The sequence below is a fragment of the Aythya marila genome (assembly GCF_965140915.1).
Source record: "Aythya marila genome assembly, chromosome: 18".
Lineage (NCBI taxonomy): Eukaryota > Metazoa > Chordata > Aves > Anseriformes > Anatidae > Aythya > Aythya marila.
In genome coordinates, this window is record NC_139059.1 from 8,008,324 (window position 1) to 8,025,864 (window position 17,541).

Consider the following 17,541-nt stretch of genomic DNA (forward strand, 5'->3'; position numbering starts at 1 on the left):
TGTGTAAAATGTTGTCTAATAAGATTAAATGCACACAGTCAGCTTAAATTAAAGGATTCAGTTGCTGGTTCTGCCCAGAATTCTTATGTGGCTCTGTATGAAGTTATTTAATCTGTTATTATTGTGCCTGGATTTTCCCACCAGCACTTGCAGTGATGATAGTGTTAGCATTGTATAATTTAGCTGTAAGCTGTTTCCTGTCTCTGACTCTCATTGTGCAGTTACTGACGGGTTGCATTGCCTGGAGCAACGCTTGGGAAGGGTTTGGAGGGCAAGAGCAGAGGAGAGAGGGGCCCTGTAACAAGTTGTCCTGTTGGTGAACTACAACTTCACATGTGTGTCCCTGGTGGGTCTTTGTGAAATCAGCGGATGGGATTTAGATGTTTTAAAATAATTTGAGGAAGTATCCAAGACGTGACTTCTCTAGCTGTTAGGGGCTGAACTTGTTTTATATGAAAACCTCCTTCAGAAACCTGAGAAAACTCTGCAAATGCTGCTGAGCTCTAGCAGAGCAATCCTCCTCACTGAGAGCTGCCCTCTCACTTGGTTGTTGAGCAATAGTACCTTGCACAAGCTAATTCATCTCAGCAATCTCTTATCTCTTCTCCATCCTTTTCAGACAATTCTTAATGCTAATGTTTCTTAATGTTATTAACACGAGTGATTAAAAACTTCCAATAGCTTTATTATTTTCCTTTTTTTAATAGTTAAGTTGGCTTTCTAATGTCAGTGTATTGTTTAAAGAGACAAGTCTGCCTGATAGCATCCTGCTTTTGAGGTGGGAGTTGAGTTCAGACTAGAGTCTGAATTCAAAGTTAATGTACAATGACATGTTGGACGAAATATGTCTGTGCTGAAATGTCTGAGGCTTACTCTTAAGGACAAATGGTAGCCTGGGGACCAGCTTCTAGCAAGATGTATTTATTTATTTATTTGTCTTTTGCTTTACAGTGGGTGCATATTTGAACAAATCTGCAAGTAGAGAGATGTATATGATTAACACTGGAATTTGAGTTACATGAATTCATAAATACTGCTTAACATCATCTGTAAATTGAAGAACTATCGCTTGAAAGAAACCAGACGAATTGTTAAGCCTTGAAAGTTACCATCTGTTATCAGTTCACATCCTGAAGGAACGTAGCTGTGATAATTTAACTGTTCCATTACCCAGAATTTTGATTCATGACCTGGACTTCTAAATTCGAGGTCTGATGTATGCAATCCAATTTCCATTCATCAAGCAGGCCATGGTAAACCATGTGTGTGCACTCACAACCTACAATAAACATTACAGGGTGAAAGAATACAATGCTAAACAACATCGTATTTGCTTTGAATTATCAATCTATTGTTGATGACAACCTATCAACCTAATTAGCTGTACCATTTTTAATGGCACAGCTAATTAATTGTGAATTTAAAATTAAAATTATAATCAGTGCTAACATGGAAGAAAGCAGCGAGGAAATTGTTGGAAGCTGTTTAAAGTATAAGTATTCTTCAGGAGCCTGCTGCGTGTGAAACCAAACCAGAATAACAGCACGGGGTTGAAGAAAACTTTTAAAAATGCAGATTGCATCACAAAGTAAACAGGTTTTGTATCTTTCTGTCAAGAGAAGTATTTGGCACTTTCTCTGCTGAGTGATAAGACAGAAAAATGTGTAGAAGTTGTTTAAGGAAGTGAAACAGAATCTAGTATCTGAGCACAGAAGTATGCAAGGATGTATGGTTTTTATTAGGAGCTTCTCCAGCTCATAAGAGAAGTTAAATCTGTGAATATAGGGTCATATATGGCAGGGTTAGGACTCGATGTTGCTGGGTGGTTCTGTGGCTGGGTGGGCTGCGAAGGGCTTACAAAGAGAAGCCAAATTGCATTGGCGTGGAGGGATAAAAGGTAGTTTGGGAATGAGACAGTTTGAAGTTAATCAAGAGCAAAGCGGGTTGGGTTTGGACGAGTGGTGCTGAAGAATAAGGAACACATCTTCAACTGAAAAACCAGCAGGTGAGGACAGTACTGTGATTACCAACCTGAGAGAAAATGATTTCTTTGTCATGACAGAGGAAAGTGGAAAGTGGGAGGACTGGATTTGGAGCTCCGTGTTGTGGTGGGATTGTAGGAGATATGGCTAGGGGGGTTCTGGAGAGGTCGTCTGTTCCAGCCTCTTGCCCTGAGGTAATATCACCGAACCTGTAGCGTGTCTTCAGATACACCTTCATCATCGTTACTGTTAGAAACGTAAATCTTAATATTTGCAGCTGCTATTTAAACCCAGCATGTCTTATCCTATTCACCCTGGGATGGAACAATTATTTCTTCCTCTTTCTATGTATTTTATTCTCTGCTGTGTGTACCCAGGGTCTTCTAGACTGAGCTCCCACCTTGCCTTCTGCGTGCTGCAGTCCTTCATGGTTCCACATCCCTCTTTGCTTTGTATTCCTTCCAGGTGGTCAGGCTCTTTCTCGAAGAGAGATGTCCAACCATGGGTACTGGCAGTGCTTTAGTGAAGGTTTTAAGGTGCCATATGGATGTAGAAGGGTTACTTTAAGCCTCATAGCTAGTTGTTCCATCACAATGCTTGTTTCCTTACAAGCCTGACCTTTTCACGCTGGTTTGGTTTGCGATGTGCTAAAACATGGCACCTTTTTCTGCAAAACTGCTGTGGGATCAGGTGTTGGATGTTCTGCATTTAATTCTTCCTGCCTAATAAGGTGGCTTTCCTTACTGAATTGCAGCCAACTTTCTTTCACAGCACTTCATTGTTAGTTTCCCATCGCTTTATCAGAATTTGGATCCTGTGCCGCGGCAGTCTCATCACCCCAATATTGTTTCTTCCTAGCCTGGGGGTAGTTGGGCGATTTAATAAGGATATTATCTAGTCCATCGTGCAGTTGTTAATGAAAATATTGAACAGCATAGGTGTAGATCAAGTCCCTGGGGAATATATTCTGAAATACGCTTTTGTTATGACAACAAACCATTGATTCTTCCAGAGAATATTTCAACCAATTTTACATTTAGCTCGCGTTCCCCAGTTTGCTTATGACAATGTCATATAAAAATTCCATGTCAGAAACCGTCATTGTTACAAAATTAGCAGTATTAACTTCTACAAGAACAGTGCAGATTCATAGTTTTAAAGGCATTTTATGTATGACTCTGGGAAAATGCCCTAATAAACCAATTGCTATGGATATATATTTGGTTTCCTCTGGAAGTGAGGCTTATGAGATTGGGTTGTGAGAGAGATTCCTGTCTGTCTCTCCCCTTAGCTTTAGACATTTCTGGTGAATTCTGACCAAATTTTGTAGGATGTCCACAGAGGCCCCTAGGTACAAAGTCACTGAGATGTGCAGCTGGGTGCAGGGCAGAGGCTTAATAAGTGCTGTTATTTCCCTTTCCTACCTATCTGCTGAGGTCTGGAGGAATGTCCTTAATCTGAATATACTGGCTGTGTCTGCTGGTGAGTCTGCCAGCTGGCCAGCCAGCCAGCAGGGAGCTTTTGAACAAGCCACAGTGCTGTTAATACCAATGTATGTTTAAGAAAAGAATGTTTAGTTCTTCAAAAATTGTGAAATACAACCAAACGGAATACGCTTTCCAGCTTTCTTTAATATTTATATGGCTCTAGCAGATCCAGCTATGAAGATTAAAATAAAACCTTTAATTTATAAGAAGTAATGTGGAAGTCTTACTCCTGGGAAGATGATTTGCGACTGACTTGTCACTGTGGGCCCTATAAGTTATTATGATTTCCTCATAAAATATTGATTTCCCACAGATGGTTGTAAAATCTTTCTGGATGACATATTTTCAAAGGAGGTTTTCCAGCATCAAAATTAGGAATTAATTTTTGACTGAATTGAAACCCACTGAATAGATAACAAATACATTTCAACATTTAATATATATCAATTTATGGGGGGTAGTTATCTGCTAACTTAACGCAACGATCATGTGTCTGAATATAGTTTTAGAATAAATTATGCCCATATCTTGATGAAGCCTGTGAAATGTCTTCAGATGAATGGATCAGACTGCAAAAAATAGGAGCTGCAGAGTGGCTTTTGGATTGATCCTAGCATAGATCCTTCTCACGGAAAACCCAAGAGCATTTATTTAAGGTTGGAGAGCTCCATCAGCCAACAAACATAACGGTTGGTAAGCATGATGTAAAAACTGCTCCAGAACAAGCAAGAAAGAACTCACCTGTAGCTGCTCCCTGCATAAAATGTCGGTCTTCTGTAGAATCAATTAACAAAACTGTCATTTCTCCTGTTATTGCAAAAATACTTATCCAAAGTGATTTGGGGGTGGATGGATGGATGTGTATTCAGAGGCTGATTTCTTTCTCTATTGTAGAATTCTAAACTCTGGCTGTTCAAATAAAGTGTGCAGTGTGTAACAATCAGTAACTTCACAGTATTTTTATTCAGTTGCATTTAGCTAATATACGAATCCTGGCAGACTTCACCGAACTAAAGCTGCTTTCTAAAGGCGCAAGGCTAAGATGGGCTAAGAAGCGCAAGGCTAAGATGGTACCACATCGTACACATCCCTCTTCCTAAAGCAGGAAGATGATCCGGGATGAGGGATTAGATGGTACTTCTCTCCATGGAGCCTCCTTGGCTTTAGCCCACTGCTAAATTACAAATGTTAGTGGGATGACAGAGAAATCCTAACAGTTAATGTAGAGGTTTTCTATGAATGCTGCAACTTCCTGTTCAATCCCATTCTGACTCCAAATTTCCTGGCAAAAAAAAGTGGAATTTTGTAGAGTAGGTCTGCCCAAGAAGTTGGTAGACATGAGAAAAGTCTGTAGAGCTTTTTAGGAAAAATAGGTTGTGGTGAGAGGCTTTAGCAGTGAGATGTTGAAAGGGTAAGGAAGGAGGCAGGAATCATTGCAAAACTCAAGAGAAGGAAGGGGAGAGGAAAGCAAAAGTGGGGTGGGGATAAAAATTAAATGAGGAAAAGACTTTATTTGTTCTTGCTGTTTCTTAAATGATATGTGCAGGAATTAATACAAAATTGAAGTGTTTCTTTAAATAATGGTAAAGTTGTAAGGCTTTATTTTTAATAAGGCACTTATTCTTACTTACACCCTGGTTATAGGCTTTGTTGTCAAATAGCAGCTTCTGGTTACAGTTTTAAAGCTGTTTTCATGAATTTTGCAATTTCTGTTCACATTAGACTGTAACTTTTCTGCAGTTTTTTTTTCCCAATAAATTTATTTGCTGGGAAAAGAAAAGAGCAAGACAAAACTGCCCGCTTTTGTATAGAAACACTGAGAAGTATTAGGTTTTTACGCAATAGTTTTCTGAAATACCTTTGCTTTTGCCAGTAGATGTCACTGTGGATAAAAAATACCAGTGCTTAGTAGACAAAGGAGGTAATTTGCTAAATGAAAATTCATCCTTTGAAAGTAGATTGGGGGGCAACATTTTTTTCTTTAAAAAAATAATACATTTTTCAGCATACAAAAAGGGATTTCTCAGCAATCAGGCATCAGCTTTTTGCCCTCCACAACCCTGCATTTTCTCTTTGCTTTCACCCAAGTTGGGTAAGTTCGTGCCTTTCTGTCTGACTTGGGGGGGTGCCGGTGGTCACCTTTATGTCACAGCAGCTCCGGGTCCGAGGTTGCCTCGATAAGCACCGGCTCTCGGTGCGGTGTACGTGTGCGGGGAATCGGACATGGAGGAAGTGGCTTCATTAAGGTTGATTTGGAGGGGGGAGCGAGATGAGGAAAAAAAAAAAATTGCCCATATGATTGGCTGGGAGAATAGCTCTGAATTATGGGATCCATCTGTTTCCTGTAATGAATTCATAAACCCATCAAACAATGACCTGAACGAATTGCTGAAGGAAAAAAATAATACACTGGCATGATATGTTTAACGCAGTGAGGCATTGGCATTGTATAATCAAAAATTCTTCTCACATACAGCACTTTGTAATGGAGCTGCTGTGTTTAATAGAAGCTGTAAATAAATCCTGTCACAGTAGCAGCCAAGAATGCGTTTCTGGCTTTAACTGTTTCTCTTCTGGAATGTCTGCTCCTTCAAGGCTTTGAAATGCAAGTTTTACAGAGCCGGAGTGTGGGATTCTGAAATACAGAGAAATGTTAATGAGGTGAATGAAAGGAAAAAGCTGCCATAAATCAGTATTATGTGGCTTAACCAGTTTCTTTCATTTATGCATGTTCTTCCCTTATGTCATAGAAATGTACTTAAAAGCTATTGTTGTAATTGAAATCTGTTAGACTGATCCTATTCATTATATTAATAAAATCCACCTACAATTGCACATAACACTTTTTTATGCAGTTGGGATTCCCGAGATTGTAATCATCAAAAAGCATATGGAGTAATTATTGGATTTGTTTGGGTGAAATTGGATTACGAAGTTTAGATACCATTAAGTACTGATAATTATTACAAGCAAGCTCATTGTTTCGCATGTGCACAGCTCTCAGAACGCAGAAGCAGCAGATACCCATCACAAACATCGTAAGAGCAAGCAATAGCAAGGCTCTTATTTGATGCCTTTAATTGTATTTTTGCAAGATTCTCTCCACTTAAATGTCTTTGCTTTAGCTCTTTAATCATGTGTTTCTAATGGCGATGAAAACCACTTTGTATTAAATTATCTTCCCCATATATTTTAAACCATATTTTTAGCCTTCAAACAAATTTAGCCGTAAAGGCAGCCTTTTAATCCCTGGGTTTCCAGCAGCTGCCCACATAACATTAGCCGTGACAGCGTATTACTTTCAGGTGAAAGGGTAGACAGGCTGCTCCTTCGGGGACCGGCGAGGTCTCTCCCTAGATTGGCAGCCCGGCCCCTGGGGCTGATTATAGACGTACAACGCACAGAGCATCGCACACAGCATCGCTGTTCTCGGCAGCCCCTGCTGACCACCGGCGCTGCCGTGTGCAGGAGGTGGTGTCTGCACTGCTCCGAGCCTGCAGCGTGCTCCGTGTTACGGCTCCGCACCTCCTGTGCTCTGCAAAGGGGAGCCGTCGGCTCAAAATGCACCCGGTGGAGGAGGGAGGGTGTCTGGCTGGCATAGAAGGGAGCCCTTCGAGCGAGCGCCATGTGACAATTAATAATTAGTGAATCCGATGGAGACGCTTTGAACAGGAGGTGCTTCTCGGTGCACATCAAACGAAAATTGCTGCTTAAACGTTGCTGAGGATGGCCTTAATAAATTGTTGTTTTTTCAGAACACAACCATATTGTATTGTCTTTGTACTGTATATTCTCCAAACATTATTGCTGTATTAGAAGACTGAATTCCAGCCTGATATGAAGCCAGGTTTTAGGAACCAAGCCTGTCCTAGGTTGTTGACACTTTCTGCTTTATTTCCTGCCAATGGTGTAATTAAATGGTTATTTTCCAGCTACCGTGCCTGTATACACGGTGCTCTCCCAAGAGCTTCCTATTCGTTGCTAGTCTTGAGGAGCTTTTGGTGTGCAAAATAAAAAACACTTCGGCATGCTGATTAGAGAAAAATCAGTATTATTAATATGCAGGAATATTTTTTAAATTACAGTGTGTTTGATATTTTGATTTTCTTTGTTCTTTTCTCTCATCTATGATTCAGATATTTAGAGGGAAACGTTCCTGATGCTGAAACTGGCTCTCTGGCCACACCTCCATGATGAAACTGCTTTGTTAATTGGCATTAAAGCAAAATCTTGCATCCGCTCTGACTGAGATGAGCAGTGTATTTCATCTGCATGCCTACTTGGAGGTATCTGATGTGATTTCTATGCATCGCAGAGAGAAAGTGATGCTTGATAAAAAGCAGCCTGCCTTGCTCTTTCAAATACGTTTCCAATTAATTAATATTCCTTAAGAAAATCTTAGAGCCAGGCAAATACTGCCTGTGTTGACATTGTGCCGGTTAATGGTTTTTAATTCTCTTGCAATTTTTCTTTTATTCTATTGAAGAAATGTTGTTAAATTCCATTGAAGAGTTCTCATAGCTTCTTTTTTGTCCTTGAAAGGGCAAATCAGGGCAGGCACCAGGGCATGGGTCTCTCACCCGCCTTGCCATGGGGTTGTCCCTTCCAGACTCATCTCCAGACGATCCGGACCTGCAGCATCCCCAGCCCTGCAGCACGATGAGGGGCTGGGTGTGAGGTGCGGTGGCGCTGGATGGGGCCATGGCTCCTGTCCCTCCCCTTCCCGCTGGGCCCTCGGTGGCGCTGGCACAGGTGCTCGTGCGGCTGGTCCGTCATCCGAGTTGGAGAAATTTCCTGGCTGAAGCAGCTTGTTATTTTTGGTAGATCAGCCTGTGTCCTGAGTGCTCGTTTTGGCCATGGGCAAATCACGTACAGCTTCGTCTTTTCCAGAAGTACTGAGCGCTTGTCAGTAAATGCTTACATGATGCATGCTTACATCTCTGCCTTTAAATAAATAAATAAGCCCAGCTCTCTAATTTTTTCTCTTTCCGCTCTCCATCTCCCAAATGAAATGGGAATATTTACTGTGTTCAAACGCACAAAAAGTTGCCTCTGTTTTATTTATCCCTTTGATTTGTCAAAGCAAGCAGAACAAGGCAGGAGTTGGCTTTTGATGCAGTTTGGTTTGGAAACCAGGCATTTAGGTCTGAGTACAGATGTGTGCCAAGGGTGATGCAGCCCTCTTGAAACAGAGCACGGGGGGTGGCAGGAGCCCGAGCCTGGACAGACTGCACAGAGTGCATGGACACGGGGCATTTCCCAGTCCAGGCTGCCCAGGGGGCCCACTAACCCCAGAGATCCCTTGCATGAAGATTGCTGTCCAGCAACAGGATAGGTTTGATCCATAGCACACTACAATTCTTGAAGGCCAGGAGGAATGGTAAAGTCAGCAGTGCTTACTAAAAAATAAGAACCATTAAAACCAAGCAATACTACCCCACATGGGTGACAGATTTAGGTATATCATGAAAACAATAGTTTTCACGTACATGTTGAAGATGCAGACTTTGTATTTCAAATGAATAGTTCTGCATTTTGTGATGGCTTTCATCCACATTTTCAATCCTCATTGTGTGGACAAGCTGTTTGTTTCCAAAGCTGCTGGTATATTTTGAAAAGGCAAAGCAGGTTTTATTCTCTGCTCTTGAGATATTACAGGCATTTTTGGTATTTTTTTAGATAAAGTTCCTGTTTTGTTACAGAATGATGGGATTTGATATTAACATTAGCAACCTTACAGCCCAAAATGAAAAATTGCTGAGCACAAAAGGCAGTGGATGCTGTAGTCACACGTGTACAGCAGCTTACCATTCAGTTGAAATGCCTCGTCTGTTCCGTAATAACTTGTTGCTTCTCCTCTCCTCCCCCTGGTTTAAACCACACAGATCTGTTACAAGAAGGAATAAAAAGTTCAGGTACTCTAACAGGCAGTGTGTTTTGTGGAGAATAACCAGAATTTAGCCTTATTTTTCAATAAGGCTCCTCAGTCTGTTTTAATTGCAGTGGTTTTTATAGGACATTTTATTTTGTGCTGCTCATAAAGAAGAGGCTAAAGCTATGGAAAAGGAACAGTTAAGACAGTATGTAATGTGTTTAAAGGTTTAAGGCTTAAAAGATTCAAGAAAAGCTGTGTTAATCTTGTGCTGAAATACTGACCTACAAATAACTGTATGAATTTATTTCTCTGCAGTGTAAACTCCAGCCACAGATTGCTCTGGGCAGCCTGTCCTGGTGCAGGTCCTGAACCAGAAAGGTGCTGCCCCGGGGGGAGCCGGCTGCTCGGGCACCTGCAAGTGCTTGCCCTGCACACTGTGAGGGATTAGTGCCCCTCATTGATGATAAAAGAAGATTTTGTCTTTCAAAAGTAGTGCTGACTGATTATAGTAATGTTCATGGTTTACACATTTGAATCCATTTTGCAGCTTCAGTTGAGTGATGCTTACAACAGACGAGGCAATTTTCCTTTGGTCCCTGTGATACGGGGAGGACCAGTGCTGTCAGCTTGATCTTCCTCATGCCCATTCACCTGTGTGCCTGCAAAGGTGTAGCTTGCATAAAGCACTGAAATGCTGTTGGCTTTTTTCAGTTACTGCATTTCAGTGTCAGTTTAGAAACGAGCAGTGCTTTACAGAGAAGCAGCTGTTAATCAAGGTTGCGAAGCACGGGGATGATGCTTGTGCTCTTTAGTGGTGTAAAACCTGACTCATTTCTTAGGCACCAGATTAAAACAGTCTCCCCCAAATAGCCTTGTTATAGCACAAGAGTTGTGCAAGTCAGTCATTCTTTCCAATTAAAGGTGGTAATTGTGATCAGGATTTTAATTGTAACTTTTAAAAACATAAGCTCCATGTTTTTAAAGTGTTTAAATATTATGTACTAGATAAATTGCCTTCAATTATAATTATTTTTTTAATCCCAATACATAGAATGTATTTGTGCATCAGTATAGGTACAAAGTATTTGCACATGTGTCTAAATCTACAGATTGAGTAAAGCAGGAGTAAAGAAAATTAATCTTGACTTGAAAGCTTTTCATTATCTGGAATTCCCCCCACCTCACCCCGGTATCTGCTCCTTTTAAATTTTGATTCATTTTCTAAAATTCAAATTTCACAGCATGCTACTTCCTCAGTGTCATAATAAGTCCTACCGTTAAAAAAACAAACTCTGTGAAACTATTTCTTGTTTAATAATTAATTTTCCTGTATATTATGTGAGAATAACAACAGTCATTTCTAGCCATCAGCTTGTTGGGCTTTTATTTTACTTACCGTTTGAAGGTAAGTATTGGACATCTTGTTTCTATAATAATCCAAGAAGCCTTAGAAATGCTTAGAAAACCTGCAAGAAGTTTTTTTTTTTTTACCTCTTCAGTTGCTGGGTTCTTGGAAGTCAATGTTTTTTCTTAGTGTTGTACTTCCCTGGGTCACATTTAGTATCAGCACCCAGGCCTGTATGTAGCCCTGTGTTTGTATGCATCGGAGCTGAGTGGGGATAGATGCGAGTGTGGTGTGTGCTGCCTGCAGCCAGCTCTCCCTGCCTGTGCCGGGCTGTTGCTGCACTGCTGACTTCCAAAAAGTGCACGAGATGAGACTAAGAAAAGAAAACTTTTCTCCTTTGAGTATGCTGTATGTAATTTACGTTCTCTGTTTGCTTAGGAGAGTAAAAAGCATCATCCCTTTGCTCAGTTACACAAAATTTTTCCTCTTAATATTAAAACATTTTTTTTTTTTTTTTTTTTTTTAATGCAGTGCCAGAACCTATTAAGACCAGTTTAAGCCAGCCCCAACCTGCCGGTACCGGTACCAGTACTTCCACCAGCACTATTACCAACAGCAGCAATGGCAAGCGTGCATCTGCTAATGGGCAGCAGCCAGCTGCGTCCCGTTACCTGCCTCGCGAGGTGCCTCCACGCTTCCGCCAGCAAGAACAGAAGCAGCTCCTAAAGAGAGGGCAGCCACTGCCTCCTGGCACTCTGACTGGCACCAGCCCAGCGCAAGGTACCGGACAAGCAGGGGCGAGTCCTCCTCCGCAGCAAGGAGCAGGAGGACAGCATCATCCCAGTAAGACCCAAGCAGGTAAGAGCTGAAAGCCAGCGGGATGCTGGTGCGCTCTGGTTGTAATTCTAGCCCTCGCTGCCAGCGCAGGTGTTGCAGAAACGTCAGGAATGTTAAGAATTGTCTTAAAATGACAGGTTTTAAAGTGAAGTGTGTGCTGTTGCTTTTTTGTCTTTCGTGGTTAAAAAATCAATGTGTTGTGTGATTTCCAGGCTCCAGTTCTCAAGGTTTTCTTTTACATGCTCAGACCTGTTGTTTTTTCCCCATCTTTTCTCCTTTTTGTTTGCTTTTATTTGGGGGTAGTTGTAATGGATATGATCGTCAGGAAATTTAAGTATTTCTTTAGTGATCATTCTTCCCAAAGCAACGTTAATTTGTGTTATTCCAAGATTTTAAGTATCGCTTTGGCAATTTTAACTTTCTTTAAAGAGTTTTGCATGTACTTACGTAAATTAAAATTGGGAACTGTGCTTATGTCATTCTCTGACACTTCAATGCTTTTACTTGCTTGTGTTCCCAGTTGTTACTCTTGCACTAGAACAACAGTATTTTGGGAAAAGCAGTTGAGTATCTTAGGCCTTTCTACCACCTTGTTCTGTCCTCTGCAGCCAGGTGCACCGACCTTTGAAAGCAGCGTACTGAGGAGTAAGTCTCTTAGCTGCCTGTCTTTCTCTGAAGCTGCTAATGAGAATGTAAGAATCACAGAAGCATTCAGGTTGGAAAAGACCTCTAGGCAGCTTGTGTCTCATTTGCCCTTCTGTGCCAGAGAGCAGGTAACTCCAGAGTGGAGATGAGCTCGGTCAGGAGGTGCAGTGGATCCCCATGGTCACCACACTGCTGTGTACATGCGTATCATGCCTTAGCAATCTAAGGCACAATTTTCTGTGGCTCAGAAAAAATTACCTGAACAAAGTCAAAAGGGTGTTGTTTATATTGTTTATAATTTGAATGTTAGTAATTCATGATCTCAGGAGTTGCTCATTGTCACTCATTAATGGTGTCAGACATCACAAAGTTGTGATCTGAACTGTCTGCAGTTTTTCCCTCTGGACACTAGTAAATCTTTCACAATTTTTATTGTACTTGCTGCCTGTGATGCAGAACTCCAGCAGGCAAAATTACTCAGCATTGTCCTTAGAAGTTCTGGTTAGATCAGAAAACAATCTCTTTCAAAAACTGTAGATTTTATGGTTATCTAAATCCATTTGAAAATATTATTCAACTACTCCCCAAAGCCACAGACCAAAATAAAACAATTTTATATTTACATAAAGTGTTAAGATGTTTTTCTAGGGAGAGGAAGAGGTTCTTCTATATGCCGGAGTATTTGGCCTTAGTGACATGGGAAGTAATCCACCGGTTGGAGCTCTATTCTCATCCTCTTTGCAAATCACAGTTCTTTGGGGAAGGTGGTTGCTGTCTGTGGCTTCTTTTTGGTATGGAGATGTTTCTTAACTCACACTAATCTTTGTTAGGTACTGATACTTAGTTGTTCATTACCAGATTTCTGAAAACACAGTGATTATTTATGTGGTAGGGACGGGATGACCAACTCAAGTGGCTGAGGCTGGCTGAGGGTCAGTGTTATTGTTCCAAGCATCAGTACAGATGTATCCTGAGTATCTTTCTTTGATCTTGAAGAAACATACTGTAAATCATAGAACAAAGTCCACTGTAAATTATAGCATAACATAACATAATCCGTAAAAGAACTTGGCTTGTAAGAGCACAGTACTAGCTGTCTGACTTTGATCTTGCCAGCTGCATTTGTACCTTGAGGTTTTAGACCTCTTTACCTAACTCCTATTTGAACTTGCTGTATAAAGTAAGCACTTATTTCTGGAGTTCCTCAGCCTAGCAACTATCAGCCAGTGTTTTACACTGTTGAATTAGTTTGCTTTCTTGTTCTTTTGCTACTTCTATGTCACCTTTGGAAAAATTCAGAACAACAAAATTTAAAATTCCGTAACAAGTAGAAGTACAAACTGGAGGAAGGCTGCAGTGGCTTTTCTGCTTGTAATTATACTCCGTATCGCACAAAACAAGTTAATGGACATCAAAATCTTTGTAAAAATATTACTGTAAAACAGCAGTTTATTTTTAACAGCTCACAATTAGTGCACATGAACAAAGGTTGTTTATTATATAAAGTCAAAGCAACAGCTTTAAAGGGCACCTGAAAATGTGTGCAACAGTTCTTGGAGCAGGGAAGACATTCTCAAACAAGCTAAATGCTTGACTCCTTTTTCTTTGTCTGTTGCCAGGAAGAGATTGTGTTTTGAGACGTAAATGGTTGCATCTTCCTCATCGAAAGCACTTACTGAATACAGACCTTGTTTATTTCTCTTACCAGCAGGTGGAGCATCAGTTCATTTACTAGGAACAGTTACAGGAGAAAAAAATCTAGCTCAGATTATAACGTCAACAACTGCACCTGTGTGCTTAGTGAGGCTGGGAGAGGAGAACAGCACATCTCACTCCTCAGGGACCCTTGTAGCCATGAAATACGCATGCTGACAGTCTTTCTCTTCAAAACTGGTCTTTCATACTGGCTTTGTCTTCATTGTGACAAGCACAAAGATGAAAGAAGTGAGGAGTAGTCAGGGAAGGTCAAAGCCTTTTCATCTCAGCTATCAGGATTTAAGTAACTGAAAACATTTTAGGATTTGATATCCTGAAAAACTCTTACAGTTAACTGTGAATTTTCCATGAAATTTAATCCAGGCTGTGGTTCGTAGTTTTGTGAATATGAAAATAAAGATTTCTTAAAGTGAGCATTCTGAACGAGCAGTGCTCTATCAGAAGGAGACAGCTCTGCTTTATTTTATCCTCAGGAAGGACCATGTTCTAGCACTGGCTCCCAGGGTACGCAAGTCTTTGGGAGTAAAAGTTCTCTGGGGAAGTGAAGAGAAGGAGCAACCTAACCAAAGTTGTCCAGACAAATGAGCGTAGGTGCCTGATCCACTAGAAATTGGGAATTTTGTCTGTCAGACGGCACCTGCATTGCAGCAGAGCAGTCACTTTGTGAACATTACGAGACCTTTTCAAAGCTTGGAGGCTGTCAATAGAACATCAGTCGCTTCGGGCTTTCTCCCTCTGGTCGCCTGATTGCCTGAGCAGAGCTTGTTAGACACACACTGGATTCTGTCCAAGCAAGGCTCTGTGTGTGGCTCCTTTATACTTAGGCTGAGCAAGAGTAGCCGTCTTCTGATGGATGGCCTGGTATTAATCAAAGAGCCAGGATCGTTGTCAGCTAGCATCCTGTATCCTGAAGATGCTTAATGTAAATTCATGTCTGTAGCTTTTCTTTTTATAGGGTCATATTCCTACAGAGTTAACTTGAAATTATGCAACCACGTTCTTTCCAGGACCTATTTATAGCTATCTGGATACAGGGAAAGCTGTTAGAGAGGCACTGCCAGGCTCTTCACTGTGAAAATTGCCCTATTTTATCTCTTTATTCTCTTATCATCAGTCTCCGTTATCTACTGCCTTGGCCTATCCAAAACACTTATCAGAACTCTTAACTGCAACGTTGTGAATTAAAAAGGATGTTCTGCCAATGTAAGGGAAGTGGGAATTAATGACCACTAATATATTCTTTGTCAGGTTTATCATTTAGAAATATCAGTGAAGTGGATGAGAGTAGTGATTTTTTTGTTTCCCTTTTAAGGTAATCTGTAAAATATTAACTAAGCAAACTGTTAAGAGAAGATATTGAAATATTTCAAATCGCACAAAGTATTTTAGATATCTTACCCTTGGAAACACTCCTTTATTCATTGTTAACTACTCTGAAACTATATTCTGTAGGAGCATTTTCTGTAGATTAGTAATTTTCCAGAACCTTATCTTGAGAAACAAAGCTGGCTCTTCACATGCCACTTCTGTAATCCTTTTCCAGATTACAGAGAAGTTAAACTATTTCTGTAATTTAAGGGCAGTACTCTGATACCTAGTCTAGTTTGCTCTTTTTACTTAAAGGTGGTGCTCTTTATCTCTTCCCTCCCCACTTGGTCAGCTAACTCCAACATATGTGGTGAACAGTTAACTTCCTTCATCGAGGTGTAGGGCATTACTGGAATGGTCCTTTTGCCATGTTATCTACAAGAATTGAGGCAACTGCTGGAAACTACCACGGATGAGTAAAAACATCGAGTAATGCATCCTCCTTTGTTTCTGTACAAATTGCGAAGTTTGTAGAGGAGTCTCCAGGCAACCACTATGTTTGATGATTGTAAGAACAAAGATCAAAAGAAGTAATCAGGTTTTCTAGAAGATACCTTTCACTTTTCTGCAATTCAGCAATGTAAAACCAATATCCCTCAACTCAAAAGAAATGTAGCATGTCCTGCAGGAGTTAGGAGTTATGATGAAACTTCTGCACTCCTTTTGCATTGGCAAGGAGAGTATTTTGTGGAACTGATCTGTAACACGTTTCCAGATTCTAAAAAGAAATGAAAGCAAGTAATTCGTGCAGTAGACAAAATGATACTCACCACATCAGCATTGTGGAAGCGGAAGAGTTACACTTTTAATTTGTTGTATCTGTTGTTCTGGAGGAAACGAGAATTTGACAGCAGTTACAGATTTATTTTCCTATTGTGGGCTGGTGCCGAATTCTGTGCTGATTTTTTTTTTTCCTTCTGAAACTGGAAGTTTTATTTCATATTTAAAATATATTTTTAGTTGCAGTTCTCATATTGACGCCTCTGGCATGGTGTGTACATGCTGAAATAAGTGTTCTGGGCAGTTGGAAGCTGCTGGATGCCATCGTGTGGCAGGTTAAATCTTCTTATAAATGTGCGTGTATTCACGTTATTACAGATAAATTTTGAGGAAGCAGGATAAAAGAACCCTTACTGTTAAAATGATGTCTGACAATCCTTGTTTCCATCCTGCCCTGCTGTAACATCCTATCCTCTAGCTGTGGGTTACTTTAGAGCTCCTTCTAATAGAGTGGTCTTGTAAGGTGGTGAAGTCAAATCTGGGAAAACATTTTAGGGAGAGGCAATATCTCTTCGAAAAGCAGTCAATATAGCTGGACAACACAGATAAGCTTTGACATGCAGTTCTTTCATCAGATCTAGCAAAGCAATACTGACCTTCAAACTAAACAGTTAAACATGCTTAAACAGTTGCTCAGTTTAGCTTAAAGAACTTTTCTGATCACTGCAGGTGAGGCATGTTATATGCATAATTAGTTCTGAAGCATATAAATAAAGTCTCATTACAAGAGTCTGAAATAAGATTTAGCTTGATTTCTTGGAGGCATGGCAAACAGGTTGTTTTTTTTTTTTTTTAATGGACAAAGCACATGTGAAAACTGCCTCGATGGAAATGATGAGCTGAACATTATCTCTATGGGGCAATATTGTGTAATTTTGTTAGCAGAATGTCTCTGTTGGCAAAACATTACTGTGACTTTGCTTTTACTTGGCAAGTTATGGAATTAAAAACAGAAACTTTCAAAATTGATTATTTTTTTCTGGATCCTTTGTAAAGGATACATATAAAGGGACTACAGGAAAGCTGGGGAGGGACACTTTGCCAGGGGGTGTAGTGATAGGACAAGGAGTAATGGCTTTAAATTAAAAGAGGGTAGATTTAGATTAGATATAAGGAAGAAATTCTTTACTTAGAGGGCAGTGAGGCCCTGGTCCAGGCTGCCCAGAGGAGCTGTGGCTGCCCCATCCCTGGCCCAAGGCCAGGCTGGATGGGGCTGGGGGCAGCCTGGGCTGTGGGAGGGAGCCCTGCCCATGGCAGGGGGTTAGAACAAGGTGGTCTTGGAGGTCCCTTCCAAACCAAACCACTTTCTATAGCAAATAACAGTTGTAGAATGAATATATTAATATAGCAGTCATCCTTTCCTCCATTTTTATTTTAATAATACCCTGAAGATGTTCCTTTTTGTATATTGGCTGTTGATCTTAAATGAAAAAATGGTGGTGTTTCTTTGTAAACACAAGGATGGGCTATTTCTTCTTCACTTCTGCGAAAGGTAACTGCATAGCA

At 40.6% G+C, this 17,541-nt stretch overlaps 1 protein-coding gene across 8 annotated transcripts in view; it reads left to right on the forward strand.

Moving 5' to 3' along the window:
• The window catches only part of TNRC6C (trinucleotide repeat containing adaptor 6C), a 244,675-nt gene that overhangs the window by 177,559 nt on the left and 49,575 nt on the right, over positions 1-17,541 (forward strand). For all 8 annotated transcript variants that reach the window (XM_082774728.1, XM_082774732.1, XM_082774733.1 and 5 more), the window contains one exon: positions 11,221-11,547. In XM_082774728.1, the coding sequence (XP_082630854.1) occupies positions 11,221-11,547 (327 nt within the window). The remainder of the gene's footprint in view (positions 1-11,220; positions 11,548-17,541) is intronic.